At 69.1% G+C, this 15,547-nt stretch overlaps 1 protein-coding gene across 1 annotated transcript in view; it reads left to right on the top strand.

Moving 5' to 3' along the window:
• The window catches only part of PCNX3 (pecanex 3), a 33,036-nt gene that overhangs the window by 6,712 nt on the left and 10,777 nt on the right, over nucleotides 1-15,547 (top strand). Inside the window, exons 15-34 of the mRNA XM_075059272.1 lie at nucleotides 234-414; nucleotides 523-633; nucleotides 732-823; nucleotides 1,436-1,545; nucleotides 1,933-2,041; nucleotides 2,452-2,544; nucleotides 2,645-2,795; nucleotides 2,902-3,046; nucleotides 3,771-3,948; nucleotides 4,883-4,991; nucleotides 5,608-5,737; nucleotides 6,161-6,219; nucleotides 6,937-7,152; nucleotides 8,541-8,794; nucleotides 9,574-9,804; nucleotides 10,362-10,465; nucleotides 11,042-11,189; nucleotides 11,955-12,185; nucleotides 14,257-14,531; nucleotides 15,293-15,490. Coding sequence (XP_074915373.1) covers nucleotides 234-414; nucleotides 523-633; nucleotides 732-823; nucleotides 1,436-1,545; nucleotides 1,933-2,041; nucleotides 2,452-2,544; nucleotides 2,645-2,795; nucleotides 2,902-3,046; nucleotides 3,771-3,948; nucleotides 4,883-4,991; nucleotides 5,608-5,737; nucleotides 6,161-6,219; nucleotides 6,937-7,152; nucleotides 8,541-8,794; nucleotides 9,574-9,804; nucleotides 10,362-10,465; nucleotides 11,042-11,189; nucleotides 11,955-12,185; nucleotides 14,257-14,531; nucleotides 15,293-15,490 — 3,125 coding nt within the window. The remainder of the gene's footprint in view (nucleotides 1-233; nucleotides 415-522; nucleotides 634-731; nucleotides 824-1,435; nucleotides 1,546-1,932; nucleotides 2,042-2,451; nucleotides 2,545-2,644; nucleotides 2,796-2,901; nucleotides 3,047-3,770; nucleotides 3,949-4,882; nucleotides 4,992-5,607; nucleotides 5,738-6,160; nucleotides 6,220-6,936; nucleotides 7,153-8,540; nucleotides 8,795-9,573; nucleotides 9,805-10,361; nucleotides 10,466-11,041; nucleotides 11,190-11,954; nucleotides 12,186-14,256; nucleotides 14,532-15,292; nucleotides 15,491-15,547) is intronic.

Below are 15,547 nucleotides of genomic sequence, written 5' to 3'. Positions count from 1 at the left end.
ATGTATTTTGGCTTCTTATATGTGTTGTATGGTGTTTGGGGGGGGGTCACTATGTAGGCTATCTTGGGGACCTTGAAGTGGGGGTTCCTGTGCACATTATATGGCCCATGGGGATCCCAAAACATGCTGTATGGCCCCGAGGGGGGGGGTCCCTTTGCCTGCATAGGGCAGCACTGGGGGGGGGGAGGGTGTCCATGTGCTCCCCCGCCAAATGCTCTCCCCCATCCCTGCAGGGCCACAACCGGCTGATCGCCTACAGCCGCCCCGTCTACTTCTGCCTGGCCTGTGCCCTCATCTGGGGGCTGGATGCTGCCGCCCGTGCCCCCCCCGTGCCCCCCCCAGCCCCCACTCCGCTCTGCGGCCTCCCCCTCCTCACCCCCGCTGCTGCCCGTGCCGCCCGTGACGTTGCCACCGGTGAGACGTGGACCCCGGAGGGGCTCTGGGGATGGGGGGGGCACCGTGGGGGTGCCTCACTGACACCCCCCCACCCCCCCCCGGTAATTTTGGTGCCCCCCCCGGCAGTGTTCACCCTCTGCTTCCCTCTGGTCTTCCTGCTGGGGCTGCTGCCCCAGGTCAATACCTGCCTGATGTACCTGCTGGAGCAGGTCGACATGCACGTCTTCGGTGGCACTGGTAGGGTTTGCAACCCCCCCCCCGAGGGTCTGGGGACCCCCCCATACCCCATTTCAGCTGGGGGGGGTCTCGCTCACGTCTTTCTCCCCACCTCACAGCCGCCACCAGTCCCCTGGCTGCTCTGTACGGGCTGGCCCGCAGCCTCCTGGTCGCTGCTGCGCTCTACGGCTTCTGCCTGGGGGCCATCCAGGTACGGGGGCGGGGGTGGCTCTGGGGGGGTCCCCAGGGGTTCCCTGACCTGCCCTGGGGGTCCTTGATGTGCCATTGGGTCCCTGGGGGGGGGCCTGATCTCTTCCAGGGGGTCTCGATCTATCTTGGAGGTCCCCAGGGGGTCCCTGATCTGCCCCAGTGGGTCTTGATCTGCCCTGGGGGGTGTCCCTGATCTGACGTGGGGGGTCTCAATCTGCCCCAGGGGGTCTTGATCTGCCCCAGAGGTCCCTGGGGGGTGTCCTTGACCTGCCATGGGGTCCCCAGGGGGGTCCCTGGCTTGCCACAGGGAGTCTCAACTTGCCCCGGGGGGGGTGTCCCCGATCTGTCTGGGGGTCCCTGAGCTGCCCTGGGGTCTCTGTGGGGTTTGAATCTGCCCCTGGGGGGGGGGCCCTGACTGGTCTTGGGGAGGCTCGTGCTGTCCTTGGGGGGTTCAAACCGGCTGGGTGGGGGGGTCTCCAACCAGCCTATGAGGCTTTTGGGGTCCCTGGGGTGGCTTGTGGGGTCCCTGTGGGCCCCAGGGGGGTCGTAGGGTGCCTGTGGGGCTGGTGGGGTGCCCGTGGGCCCCCCCTGATGCCCCCCCCCAACACCACAGGCACCATGGGGGGAGCAGCAGGTCCCTCTCCTCTTCTCTGTCTTCTGCGGGCTCCTCGTCGCGTCCTCCTACCACCTCAGTCGCCAGAGCAGCGACCCGGCCCTGCTGTGGTGGGGGTCCAGGGGGGGCTTAGGGGGGGACAGGGGGTCCGGGAAAGGGACAAGGACCAGTGGGGTCCCTGGGGGGGTCTGCAGGAGGAACAGGGGGGACTGGGGAGGGGCTGGGGGGTCTCAGGGTGAGGTGGGGGACAGAGGGAGCCCAGATGCCTGGGTCCCCTGGGGTGGGGGCATGGGGGGTACCTGGGTGGGTCATTTGGGGTGGGGGTCCCATGGGGAGGCTGGGATGGGTCCTGGGCGCCTGAGTCCCCTCTCTCGGTGGGGGCGGGGGGGGGCGGTCCCGGATGCTTGGGTCCCCTCTCTTGGGGGGTGTGAGTGGGTCCTGGACGCCTGGGTCCCTTCTGGTGGGGGGGGTCCCAGACGCCTGGGTCCCCCCCCCAGGTCCCTCATCCGGGCCAAGCTGTTCCCCGAGTTGGAGAGCCGCAGTCCCGAGGGGCCGCCGGGCAGCGAAATCCGGGACCCCCTCCCTGAGCAGCTGCGTGCCTCCCTGGTGAGGATGGGGCAGGGGGACACACATGTGGGGACATCGGGGACGATGGGGAGGGGGGCAGAAATGCCATGGAGGGGGCGATCTTGGACACAGTGGGGGTCCCCAGGCACAATGTGGGTGCTTGGGGGATGTTGGGGATGCTGGCGGGGTGTTGGGGGAGATGGGGGGACACGGGGGGGAACGCTGGGGACACCAAGGGGGTGTTGAGGATGCTGGGGGGGGGAATTGGGGACACCAGGAGGGGGACACGGAGGGCTGTTGGGGGTGACGGTGGGATGTTGGGGACATCGGGGATCGTTGGGACCCCCGCGGTGGGGCTGGGCCCCCGTGGGGACACAGGCGGCCCCCTTGGGGACCCGGGGTGGGACACACACACACCCCGGGGGTTCCCCGCTGACACCCCCCCGCAGCGGGAGGTCCTGCTCTCGGACCTGGTGGTCTGCCCGGCCGTGGCCGTGCTGACCTTCGCCATCAGCGCCAGCACCGTCTTCATCGCCCTCAAGGTACGTGGAGGGGACAGGCGAGACACCGCAGCGGTGGGGGGACGCAGGGTGGTCCCAGCGGCCCTGACCCCCGCCCCGCGTGTCTCCCCGTTCCTCCCAGTCGGTGCTGGGCTACGTCCTGCACGGACTAGTAGCCTTACTGGGGCTGGTAGCCCATTACCTCCTGCCCCAGCTCCGCAAGCAGCTGCCCTGGGGCTGCCTGGCCGGGCCAGTGCTGCGGCCCCGTGAGTACAGCCAGTTCGAGGTCCGCGGTAAGTGGGGGACAGCCTTTGGAGGGGGGAGCGGACAGAGGGACGGGTACGGGGGTGTCGTCCCCCCCACCCCACCCCACCGACCCCCTTCCCTCCCTTTTCCCAGGCGCGGCGCAGCTGATGTGGTTCGAGAAGGCGTTTGCGGGGCTGCAGGCGCTGGAGCGGCTCTGCCTGCACCCCGCCGTCGTGCTGCACGCCCTCACCCACCAGGCGCAGGCCATCAGCGCCCGCCCCGACACCGGCTGCCTGCAGTAGGGACCCCCCCACTTCTCCCTGGGACCCCCCCCTTCTCCCTGGGACCACCCCCCCTCCCTGGGACCTCCTCGGGCTCCCCACTCCCTGGGCAGAACCCCCTGCACTGTCCACCCTGGGGTCCCTGCTACGGCTCAGCCCGTTTTGGGGGTCCCCAGTGCACCTCCGGACCCCCCAACACACCTCTGGGGACCCCACAGGACCCCCTCCACCCTTCCCCAGCCCCCCACCCCCTGCGTTTGCACACCCCAGCAAGGCCCCACCTGCTTGGGTGCTGGCTTGCTGTCTGCATTCCTCTCTGTCCTGGGCAGGGGGGAGTCCATGGGGTGCTGGGGGGGTGCTGGGGACCCCCAGAGTGGTCTGGGATGCTGAGGTGGTCTGTGGGGGTGCTGGGTGTCCTTGGAGGGTTCTCTGGGGGTCTGGGGAGTGCTGCGGTCCCCCAGGGTGGCTGTGGGGGGAGTCTAGGGAGTACTGGGTGTTCCTGGGGTGATTTCCAGGGGTCTGGGGGGTGCTAGGGTCCCCCAGCGTGGTCTGGGAGTTGCTGGGGTCCCCCCAGGGTGGCTGGGGGTGGGTGGTCTGGGGGGTGCTGGGTGCCCCTGGGGGGGTCTCTGGGGGTCTGGGGGGTGCTAGGGGCTCCCAGGCTGGTCTGGGGGTTGCTGGGGTCCCCCCAGGTGGTCTGTTCCCCCCCGCCACTGACATGTCCCCCATTCCCCCCCGCCCCAGCGCGCGGGCACTGCTGCTGACGGCAGCGGGGCTGCGGCTGCTGCGGGGGTCCTTCTGCAGCCCCTCGCAGCTGCCCCCCGCCCTGGCCCTCGCCCTCCTGCTCTTCCGCTGCGACTTCCCCCGCCTCTCCCAGGGGCTGCTCCTCGACCTCTTCCTCGCCTCCTTCCTCGCCGCCAAGGTGAGCGGGGGTCCGGGGTGGGGGCAACAGACACCCCAAGGTGTGGGGGGGACCCCGGGGTTTGGGGTGGGGAGGGCTATGGGCATCCAGGGCGAGCCAGGTCTTCGGGGGGACGTGGGATTGCAAGGAGGTATTTGGGGGGGGATCTAGGTGTTTGGGGGGGACTCAGGCATCCAGGAGAGTGGGGGGGGTTGTCTGGGGGAGACTGGGGCATTTGGGTGGGGGGTGGGACTGGGGGGAGGGCTATGGGGGGACCCAGGTGTCCAGGATGGGGGGACATAGGCATCCAGGGAAATCCAGGCATTTGGGGGATACATGGGACTGCAAGGAAGCATTTGGGGGGGATCTAGGTGTTTGGCGGGGGCCCCAGGCATCCAGAAGAGTGGGGGGGGGTATTTGGGGGGGGTGGGACTGGAGGGAGGGATATGGGAGGGACCCAGGTGTCCAGGATGGGGGGGGCACAGGCATCCAGGGTGATACAGGCATTTGGGGGATATATGGGACTGCAAGGAGGTATTTGGGGGGGATCTAGGTGTTTGGGGAGGGACCCAGGCATCCAGGAGAGTTTGGGGGGGGAACTGGAGGGAGGACTATGGGGGGGACCCAGGTATCCAGGATGGGGGGGGCACAGGCATCCAGGGTGATACAGGCATTTGCGGGGGACCTGGGTGTGCGGGGGGGGGGGACGGGACCCAGGCATCCAGGATCGGGGGGGGGTATGGGTGTGTGGGGGAGACTTGGAGACTCAAGCACTGGGGGGGGGAATGACATGGGGGGACGCAGGCATCCAGGGATGGGGGGGGGCATTGGCATCCAGCAGGGACCCGGGTGTTTGGAGGGATGTGGGACTGCAGGGAGGGACATGGAGGGACCCAGGCGTCTGGGGGGGGTACACGGGCCCCCCCCCGGCATCAGGGCTGACGTGTGCCCCCAGCTCTGGGACCTGCTGTACAAGCTGCGCTTCGTGCTGACCTACATCGCCCCGTGGCAGATCACCTGGGGCTCTGCCTTCCACGCCTTCGCCCAACCTTTTGCCGTGCCCCGTATCCTATGGGACAGAGGGAAACAGGGGGGCTGCCAGGGGGGCTGGGGGCTCCCCAGGGCACGGGGGGGGCTCTCGCCGGGCTGTGGGGAGCGGGCTGGGGGTTCTCTATGGGGTCGGTGTCCTGCCATGGGGTCAGGGTCCTCTTCATGGGTTGGAGTCTCGCCCAGAGCTGGGCTCTCCCTGGGGGGCAGGGGCTGGGTATGGGGCAGGGGGTGCTTCTGTGGGTTGGAGCCCCCCAAAACTGGGTTATCCCTACGGGTCAGGGTCTTGCTGTGGGTCAGGGGGGGTCCCTCTGTGGGGTCAGGGCCCCCCTGTGGGTTGGGGGGCCCCCCCCAACTGGATTCTCCCTATGGGTTGGGGTCTTGCTGTGGGTCTCGGTCTCTCATGGGGTTGGTTGGGGTCCCCCCAGTGGGCTGGGACCCCCTGGGCCAGGCTCTGCCCGTGGGTCAGGGTCCCCCTGTGGGTTGGAGCCCCCCAGAACTGGGTCCTCGCTATGGGTCAGGGTCTTGCTGTGGGTCAGGGGGGGTCCCTCTATGGGGTCAGGGACTCTTGGTGGGGTCAGATCCCCCCCGTGGGTGGGGGTCTCGGTGGGCCGGTGGCCCTTGACGGGGCAGACTCGGGGCTGCTGCTGGCGCAGGCGGTGCTGGGGGCCCTGCTCTCCTCCCCCCTGGCCCCCCTCCTGGGCAGTGCCCTCTTCCTCCTCTCCTACGCCCGCCCCGTCAAGTTCTGGGAGCGTGACTACAAGTGAGGAGGGGGGTCGGGGGGGTGGTCTGGGGGCAGCACTGCCTTTCTCATCGTCTGTGCTGGGGAAGGGCCTTGGGGGATGCTGGGGGGGATATGGGGGGGCTGGGCTGGGGTCTTGAGGGGGCTAGGGGGGGTCCTTGGGGTCTGGGGAGGGGTCTTGAGGGGTCCTTGGGGTCTAGGGGGGGTCTGAGGAGGGGGCTAGGGGGGTCCTTGGGGTCTGGGGAGGGGTCTTGAGGGGTCCTTGGGGTCTGGGGGGGTCTGAGGAGGGGGGTCTGGGGGGATCTGGGGGGGGGCTTGGGGCTGTTGTAGGGGTCAGGGAGGTGTTATGGGGGTCTCTGGGGGGTTATGGGGGGGTTGTAGGGCTGGGGGGTGCAGGGAAGTTGGGGGGCACTGTGGGTCTGACTGTCTCCCCTGGCCCCACAGCACCAAGAGGGTGGATCACTCCAACACCCGCCTGGCCACGCAGCTCGACCGCAACCCCGGTGGGTGCCCCACGGCGCAGCCCCCACGGTGCCCACCCCACGGGAGGGTCCCCATAGCGCTTGCCCCACACCACAGCCCCCCCCCATCGCGGTGCCTGGGACCCCCCCAGCCTGCCCCATAGCCTGCCCCAGACTCCCTTCTGGGACCCTGCAGCCCCAAGCCTGCCCCATAGCCCCCCCTGCCCGCCCCCCCAACATCCCAGCACTCTGGAGCTGCCCCAGCCAGCCCCAAAGCCCCCCAATATCCACCCCGTAGCCCCCCCCCAGTGCTTTCCCAGTGCCCAGGGTCTGTCCCACCCAGCCCCAGAGCCCCACATATCAACCCCATAGCCCCCCCCACTGCTGTCCCAGCACCCAGGGACTGCCCCAGCCAACCCCATAGATCCCATAGCCCCCCCAGTGCTGTCCCAGTGCCCAGGGGCTGCCCCATCCAGCCCCATAGACCCCCATATCCACCCCATAGCCCCCCCACTTGCTGTCCCAGCACCCAGGGACTGCCCTAGCCAACCCCATAGATCCCATAGCCCCCCCAGTGCTGTCCCAGTGCCCAAGGGCTGCCCCATCCAGCCCCATATCCCCCCCATATCCACCCCATAGCCCCCCCCAGTGCTGTCCCAGCACCCAGAGGCTGCCCCATCCAGCCCCACAGCACCCCTCCCCATCCCCCCCTTGCCCCCAACATATTCCCCCCCCCTGAACTGACGTGCGGGCGCGCAGGCTCGGACGACAACAACCTCAACTCCATCTTCTACGAGCACCTGACGCGGGCGCTGCAGCGGGCGCTGAGCGGGGACCTGGAACTGGGGCGCTGGGGCCCGGCCGCCGCCGGGGACTGCTTCGTGCTGGCCTCCGACTCCCTCAACGCCCTCGTCCACCTGGTCGAGGTGGGACACGGGCTCGTCACCTTCCAGCTGCGCGGCCTCGAGTTCAGGGGTGAGCGGGGGGCCTCGGCGGAGGCGGGGGGACGCGATGGAGCTTGGGGGGATGTCCCCCAGCCTTGCGAGCAGGAGCTTGGGGTGTCCCCGTCCCCTTCACTGGGAATCGGGGACGGCCCTGTCCCTGCTGGCATCCCCTTTACGGGGATGTTGAGGCCATCCCTGTCCCTGCTGGGGTCCCTATCCCCGCTGACGTCCCCTTCACGGGAGATTGGGGATAGACTGGGACCATCCCTGCTTGATGTCCCTTTCCTGAGGGATCAGGGAAGGATTGGGGACCTCCCTGTCCTTGCTGACATCCCCTTCATTGGGGAATGGGAACAGATTGGGGCCATCCCTGTCCCCGCTGACATCCCCATCCCCGCTGACATCCCCATCCCTGCTTGATGTCCCCTTCCCAGAGGATTGGATCCTGCCCCCGCTGATGTCCCCAGCCCCACTTGATGTCCCCTTCCTGGGGGATCGGGGACGGATTGGGGACCTCCCTGTCCCTGCTGACGTCCCCATCCCTGCTTGATGTCCCTTTTCTGGGGGATCAGGGAAGGATTGGGGACCTCCCAGTGCTTGCTGACATCCCCTTCACTGGGGAATGGGAACAGATTGGGGCCATCCCTGTCCCCACTGACATCCCCAGCCCCACTTGATGTCCCCTTCTCGGGGGATCAGGGAAGGACTGGGGATTCCCTGTCCCCGCTGACATCCCCATCCCCACTGACATCCCCTTTGTGGGAAATTGGGGACAGTTCGAGAACCTTCCTGTCCCTGCTGATGTCCTCAACCCTGCTTGACATCCCCTTCGCAGAGGATTGGATCCTGCCCCCGCTGATGTCCCCATCCCCACTTGATGTCCCCTTCCTGGGGGATCGGGGATGGATTGGGGACCTCTCTGTCCCCGCTGACGTCTCCATCCCTGCTTGATGTCCCTTTCCTGGGGGATCGGGGATGGATTGGGGACCTCCCTGTGTCTGCTGACGTCCCCATCCCTGCTTGATGTCCCGTTCCTGGGGGATCGGGGATGGATTGGGGACCTCTCCGTCCCTGCTGACTTCTCCATCCCTGCTTGATGTCCCTTTCCTGGGGGATCGGGGATGGATTGGGGACCTCCCTGTCCCTGCTGACATCCCCGTCCCCACTGACATCCCCTTCCTGGGAGATTTGGGACAGTTTGAGACCCTTCCTGTCCCCGCTGATGTCCCCAGCCCTGCTTAATGTCCCCTTCCCAGGGGATCAGGGATGCATCGGGGACCTCCCCATCCCCGCTGACGTCCCGGTCCCCACTTGATGTCCCCTTCCTGGGGGATCGGGGACAGCCTGGGGCCCCTGCAACCCTGCTGACGGGGAGACCGGCGCGTCCCCCCGTCCCCGCTGACGTCCCCGTCCCCGCAGGCACGTACTGCCAGCAGCGGGAGGTGGAGGCCATCACGGAGGGGGTGGACGAGGACGAGGGCTGCTGCTGCTGCGAGCCGGGCCACCCGCCGCACGCCCTGAGCTTCAACGCGGCCTTCGGGCAGCGCTGGCTGGCCTGGGAGGTGGCGGCCGCCCGTTACGTGCTGGAGGGGTACAGCATCAGTGACAACAACGCGGGGGCCATGCTGCAGGGCTTCGACCTGCGACGCGTCCTCCTCACCTACTACGTCAAGGTGGTGCCTGGGGAGGGGGGAATTCGGACGAGGGGAGGGGGCTCGGCGTGAGGGAAGGGGTCTTTGAACAAGGGGAAGGGGGATGTGAATGAGGAGAGGGCGGCTTGGCATGAGGGAAGGTGGGCTTGGGGCAGAGGAGGGGGCTTGGCACAATGGGAAGGGGCTTGGCATGAGGGAAGGGGGCTTTGCACAAGGGGAAAGGAGATTTGAACGAGGGGAGGGGGGCTTGGGGCCGGGGAGGGGGCTTGGCATGAGGGGAGGGGTCTTTGAACAAGGGGAAGGGGGATTTGAATGAGGGGAGGGCGGCTTGGCATGAGGGAAGGTGGGCTTGGGGCAGAGGAGGGGGCTTGGCGTGAGGGGAGGGGGCTTTGAACAAGGGGAAGGGGGTTTTGGCACGAGGGACGGGGGCTTGGCGTGAGGGGAGAGGGCTTTGAACAAGGAGAGGGGGATTTGCGCAAGGGGAAGGGGAATTTGAACGAGGGAAGGGGGGCTTTGCACGAGGGAAGGGGGCTTGGTATGAGAGGAGGGGGGCTTGGGACCAGGGGAGGGGGCTTGGTGTGATGGGAAGGGGCTTGGCATGAGGGGAGGGGGGCTTTGAGCGACGGGAAGGGGCTTTGCACGAGGGGAAGGGGCTTGGCACCAGGAGAACGAGCCTTGCACCAGGGTAGGGGGCTCGGCACGGGGCAGATCACGCTTTGCACGAGGGTCGGACCCCCCCGGCCACCCTGGGGCCACCCTGACCCCCCCTCCCCATCTGTTCTTCCCCCCCCCCCCCCCAGAGCATCATCTACTACGTGACGCGGTCGCCCAAGCTGGAGGAGTGGCTGTCGCACGAGGGGGTGCGCGAGGGGCTGCGCCCCGTCACGGCCCCCGGCTACGCCGACCCCGACCCCACCTTCAGCCCCAACATCGACGAGGACTTCGACCCCCGCCTGGGGGGGCCCAGCCTGCCCGCCTTCCGGCAGGCCTTCCTGGGCTGGATCCAGCACTGCGCCGCCCGACGGCACCCCGTGGGTCTGGGGGCACGGGGGGGGGGGACACGGCGTGGGGGGGGCACAGGGTATGGGGTGGGACAGGGTATGGGGGGAACAGGGGGGACGGGGGGGGTCACCAGCCTTTCTAGGCTGGATCTAGCACCGTGCTGCCTGCCAGCACCCCATGGGTCTGGGGGCACGGGGGGGGGACGCGCGGCGTGGGGGGGGGCACAGGGTATGGGGTGGGATAGGGTATGGGGGGAACAGGGGGGCTGGGGGGGCAGGGGGACTTAGGGGGGCACCAGCCTTCCTGGGCTGGATCCAGCACCGCGCCACTCGACAGCACCCTGTGGGTCTGGGGGCACGGGGTGGGGGGGGGACATGGCCTGCGGGGGGGGGACAGGCTATGGGGGGACTGGGTGGACAGGGGGACTGGGGGGGGGCACCAGCCTTCCTGGGCTGGATGCAGGACTGTGCCGCCCACCCATGGGTCTGGGGGCACATGGGGACTTGGGGGGACACAGGGATGTGGGGGGGGCGACCCCTCTAACCCTGTGCCCCCCCCCCGTGTGTGTTGTGTCCCCCCCCCCCAGCCCGTGGACAAGGACTGGGACTCCCCCCTCGTCACCCTCTGCTTCGGGCTCTGCGTCCTCGGCCGCCGGGCGCTGGGCACTGCCTCCCACAGCATGTCTGCCAGGTGGGACCCCCACATCTGGGGGGGGGGACACCCCACATCTGGGGGGGGGGGACACACCGCAACCTCCGGGCGGGGGGTATCCCAGCATCTGAGGGGGACCCTGATGTCTGGGGAGGGACCCTGGCATTTGGGGGGGGGGGGAACCCAGGGGTCTAGGGGGACTTGGATGTTGGGGGGGGGTGTCTGAGGAATCGGGGGGGGGGAACCCCAACATCTGGGGGGCACCCTGGCATTCAGGGGGACCCCCACACCTGGGGTACCCTGACATCTGGGGAGGGGGACCCAAGGGTCCAGGGGGACTTGGATGTCTGGGGCGGGGGGGGGTGTTCCAGGAATCTGGGGGGATCCAGGGGGGGACCCATGTGTCCGGGGGGGGAGCCAGGAGTTGGGGGGACGCGTGTGTCTGGGGGGGGGGGCTGTCTCAGGTGTTCAGGGGTGACCCCAGCATTTGGGAGGAGACGCCAATATCTTGGGGGGCAGGGGGGGATCCCAGGCATCCAGAGGGGACCCAGCCACCTGGGGGGACCCCAGCATGGGGGCAGGCCCCCCCCTGACCCCCCTGTGCCCCCCCCCCAGCCTGGAACCCTTCCTCTACGGCCTCCACGCGCTCTTCAAGGGCGATTTCCGCATCACGTCCCCGCGGGACGAGTGGGTCTTCGCCGACATGGACCTGCTGCACCGCGTGGTGGCCCCCGGCGTCCGCATGGCCCTCAAGCTGCACCAGGTGGGGGGGGGACACGGGGGGGACACACACGGGGGGGGGGGAACACGACCCCCCGGAGATGCTGCTGGGGGTGGGACGTGGGGTGGGACACGTTGAGGACCCCCAAGACCCGTTGAGGATGGGACGTGCCTGGGGGAGCTGCTGCTAGGGATGGGGTGGGGAGGGACGACACACATTGGGGACCCCCCCCCGGGGCTGCTGCCGGGGGTGGGACACAGGGGGGACACATGGGGGATCCCCCTGTCCCCTCTGCCAGGGGTGGGACACAGGGGGGACACGTCAGGGACGCCGGGAGCTGCTGCCAGGGGTAGGACATGGGGGGGGGACACACATGGGGGCCCCCCCCCGTACCCTCTGCCAGGGTTGGGACATGGGGGGGGACACGTTAGGGACCCCTGGAGCTGCTACCAGGGGTAGGACACGGGGGACACACACTGGGGGGGACACACTGGGGACCCCACAGAGCTGTTGCCGGGGTTAGGACATGGGGACACACACGTGGGACCCCCTGTCCCCTCTGCCAGGGGTGGGACGTGGCGGGGGGGCGCACACATGGGACCCCCCGTCCCCTCTGCCAGGGGTGGGACGTGGCAGGGGGGCACACGTGGCACCCCCCGTCCCCTCCGCCAGGGGTGGGACATGGTGGGGCGCACACGTGGGACCCCCCGTCCCCTCCGCCAGGGGTGGGACGTGGGGGGACACACGTCGGCGGTCCCCCCCACGCCCTCGGCGGGGGACGGACGGGGTCCCTTGCCGCCCCCCCAGGACCACTTCACGTCGCCGGAGGAGTACGAGGAGGCGGCGGCGCTGTACGAGGCGGTGGCGTCGCACGAGGGGCGGCTGGTCATCTCGCACGAGGGGGACCCGGCGTGGCGGGCGGCCGTGCTGGCCGAGGCGCCGGCGCTGCTGGCCCTGCGCCGCGTGGCCGACGAGGCCGCCGACGAGTACAAGGTGGTGACGCTCAACCGCCGCCACCTCGGCTTCCGCGTCATCAAGGTGAGGGGGGGGCGCCGGGACCCCCGGGGGTACCGCGGGACACCCCCCGGGGACCCTCCGGGACCCCCAAGGATGCCCCAGGGGCTCACAGGGACCTCCAGGCACCCACAAGGACTCCCAGTGCCCCCCCAGGGACTCACAGGGACCCCAAAGAACCCCCCAGGGACTCACAGGGACCCCCAGAGACCCCTCAGGGACTCCCCAGGGACTCACAGGGACCCCCAAAGACCCCCAGTGCCCCCCCAGGGACCCCCAGTGCCTCCTAGTGACCCCCAGGGACTCTCAGTCCCCCCCCCAGGGACTCACAGGGACCCCCAAAGACCCCCAGTGACCCCTCAGGGACTCCCAGGCACCCCCAGGGACCCCCCAGGGACCCCCAAGGAATCACAGGGACCCCCAGTGCCTCCTAGTGACCCACCAGGGACTCTCAGTCCCCCCCCCAGGGACTCATAGGGACCCCCAAAGACTCCCAGTGCCCCCCCAGGGACTCACAGGGACCCCCAGGGACCTTCAAGGCCTCCTAGTGCCGCCCCCAAGGACTCATAGGGACCCCCAGTGCCTCCTAGTGACCCCCAGGGATTCCCAGTCCCCCCCAGGGACTCACAGGGACCCCCAGTGCCCCCCCAGGGACCCACGGGGACCCCCAAGGACCCCCAGGGCCCCTCAGGGACTCACAGGGACCCCCAGTGCCTCCCAGTGACCCCCGGAGACTCACCGGGACCCCCCTGGGACCCCCAGTGCACCCCAGGGACCCCCAGGGTTTCCCAGGGACCCCCAGCAACCCCAGTGCCCCCTCCAGGGACTTGCAGGAACCCCCAGTGCCTTCCAGAGACCCCCACTGCCCCCCCCAGGGACTCCCAGTCGCCTCCCGGTGACTCCCAGTGACTCCTAGTGCCCTCCTAGTGCCTCCCAGTACATCCCAGCGCCCTCCCAGTCCGTTCCCAGTGACTCGGTGCCCTCCCAGTACCTCCTAATGCCCTCCAGTGCCCCCCCAGTGCCTCCCAGTGCCCTCCTGGTGCCTCCCAGTACATCCCAGTGCCCTCCCAGTACCTCCTAATGCCCTCCTAGTGCCCTCCAGTGCTTCCCAGTGCCTCCCAGTCCCCTCCCAGTGCCCTCCTGGTGCCTCCCAGTACATCCCAGTGCCCTCCCAGTACCTCCTAATGCCCTCCCAGTCCCCCCCAGTGACTCCCAGTGCCCTCCCAGTCCCCCCAGTGCCTCCCAGTGCCCTCCTGGTGCCTCCCGGTACATCCCAGTGCCCTCCCAGTACCTCCTAATGCCCTCCTAGTGCCCTCCAGTGCTTCCCAGTGCCTCCCAGTCCCCTCCCAGTGCCCTCCTGGTGCCTCCCAGTACATCCCAGTGCCCTCCCAGTACCTCCTAATGCCCTCCAGTGCCTCCCAGTGCCCCCCCAGTGCCCCCCCAGTGACTCCCAGTGCCCTCCTGGTGCCTCCCAGTACATCCCAGTGCCCTCCCAGTACCTCCTAATGCCCTCCTAGTGCCCTCCAGTGCTTCCCAGTGCCTCCCAGTGCCCTCCTGGTGCCTCCCAGTACATCCCAGTGCCCTCCCAGTACCTCCTAATGCCCTCCTAGGGGCCTCCAGTGCTTCCCAGTGCCTCACAGTCCCCTCCCAGTGCCCCCCCAGTGCCTCCCAGTCCCCCCCAGTGACTCCCAGTATCCTCCTAGTGCCTCCCGGTACATCCCAGTGCCCTCCCAGTACCCCCTAATGCCCTCCTAGTGCCCTCCAGTGCTTCCCAGTGCCTCCCAGTACATCCCAGTGCCCTCCCAGTGACTCTCAGTGCCCTCCTAATGCCCTGGACGTGGTCTCCAGTGCTTCCCAGTGCCTCCCAGTGACTCCCAGTCCCCTCCCAGTGCCTTCCTAGCGCCTCCCAGTACATCCCAGTGCCCTCCCAGTACCTCCTAATGCCCTCCTAGTGCCCTCCAGTGCTTCCCAGTGCCCTCCTGGTGCCTCCCAGTACATCCCAGTGCCCTCCCAGTACCCCCTAATGCCCTCCTAGTGCCCTCCAGTGACTCCCAGTGCCCTCCCAGTGACTCCCAGTGCCACCCCCCCCCCCCAGGTGAACCGGGAGTGCGTGCGGGGGCTGTGGGCCGGGCAGCAGCAGGAGCTGGTTTTCCTGCGGAACCGCAACCCGGAGCGGGGCAGCATCCAGAACGCCCGGCAGTCGCTGCGCAACATCATCAACTCCTCGTGCGACCAGCCCCTGGGGTACCCCATCTACGTCTCCCCCCTCACCACCTCCTTCGCCGGCGCCCACCCCCAGCTCCGCACCCTCGTCGGGGGCCCCCTCAGCCCCCCCGCCATCGCCCGCTGGCTGGCCAACGCCTGGGCCCGGTGAGTCCCCCCAAAATGACGCGTCATATGGGCGTCCCCCCAAAAAAAGGTGCCCACGGGGACCCTGGTTGGGCCCTGTGCACCCACGGCGTTCCCCCCCTCCCTCCCTGGGGACCCCCTGCCTGCTCCCAGGGACCCTCAGGGCTGGGGAGGGGCTGTCGTCTTCTCTTGGGGACCCCCAGGGCTGGGGGGGGCTGTGGACTCCTCTTGGAGACCCCCAGGGCTGGAGGGGGGACTGTCATCTCCTCTTGGGGACCCCCAGGGCTGGAGGGGGAGCTGTCATCTTCTCTTGGGGACCCCCAGGGCTGGGGGGGGCTGTCGTCTCCTCTTGGGGACCCCCCGGGCTGGGGGAGGCTGTGGACTCCTCTTGGGGACCCCCAGGGTTGGAGGGGGGGCATCATCTTCTCTTGTGGACCCCCAGGGCTGGAGGGGGGGGCCATCATCTCCTCTTGGGGACCTCCAGGGTTGCGGGGGGGCTGTGACCTCCTCCTGGGGACCCCCCCCAGGGCTCCCAAACCCCCATATCCCCCCAATCCTCCCGATCCTGCATCCCCCCCCCAACATTGCTCCCCCATCTTCATGTCTCCCCCCATCCTGCATCCCCCCATGTCCCCCCGCGCCCCTCATTGTCCCCCGTTCCCCCCCCATCCCCCTGTGTCCCCCCCCGTCCTCCCACCACCCCCTTGACCCCCACATCCCCCCCTGGGTCCCCCTGTGCCCCCCACACTCCCCCCATTCCCCGCCTTGTGTCCCCCCCCCAGGCTGCAGAAGGGCTGCGGCGCCGGCTGCAACAGCGGGGGCAACATCGAGGACCCGGACTGCGGGGGGGGCTCGGTGGGGAGCGGCCCCCCCGGCCCCACGGGCGGCACGGCCCCCCCGGGGGCTTCAAACCCCCCCGAGCCGCCCGCCCCCACCACCACCCAGCCTCACTCAGGTGGGTGCCGGTGCTTGGGGGGGGGGTGTCTGGGTCTTGGCAGGGGTACGGGGGGGTCCCCTGGGCTGCAGGGGGGGGGTCT

Source organism: Buteo buteo, chromosome 29 (assembly GCF_964188355.1).
Source record: "Buteo buteo chromosome 29, bButBut1.hap1.1, whole genome shotgun sequence".
NCBI classification, from domain to species: Eukaryota; Metazoa; Chordata; class Aves; order Accipitriformes; family Accipitridae; genus Buteo; species Buteo buteo.
Note: the sequence above shows the minus strand (reverse complement) of the source record. Positions and strands in the feature narration are given on the sequence as shown.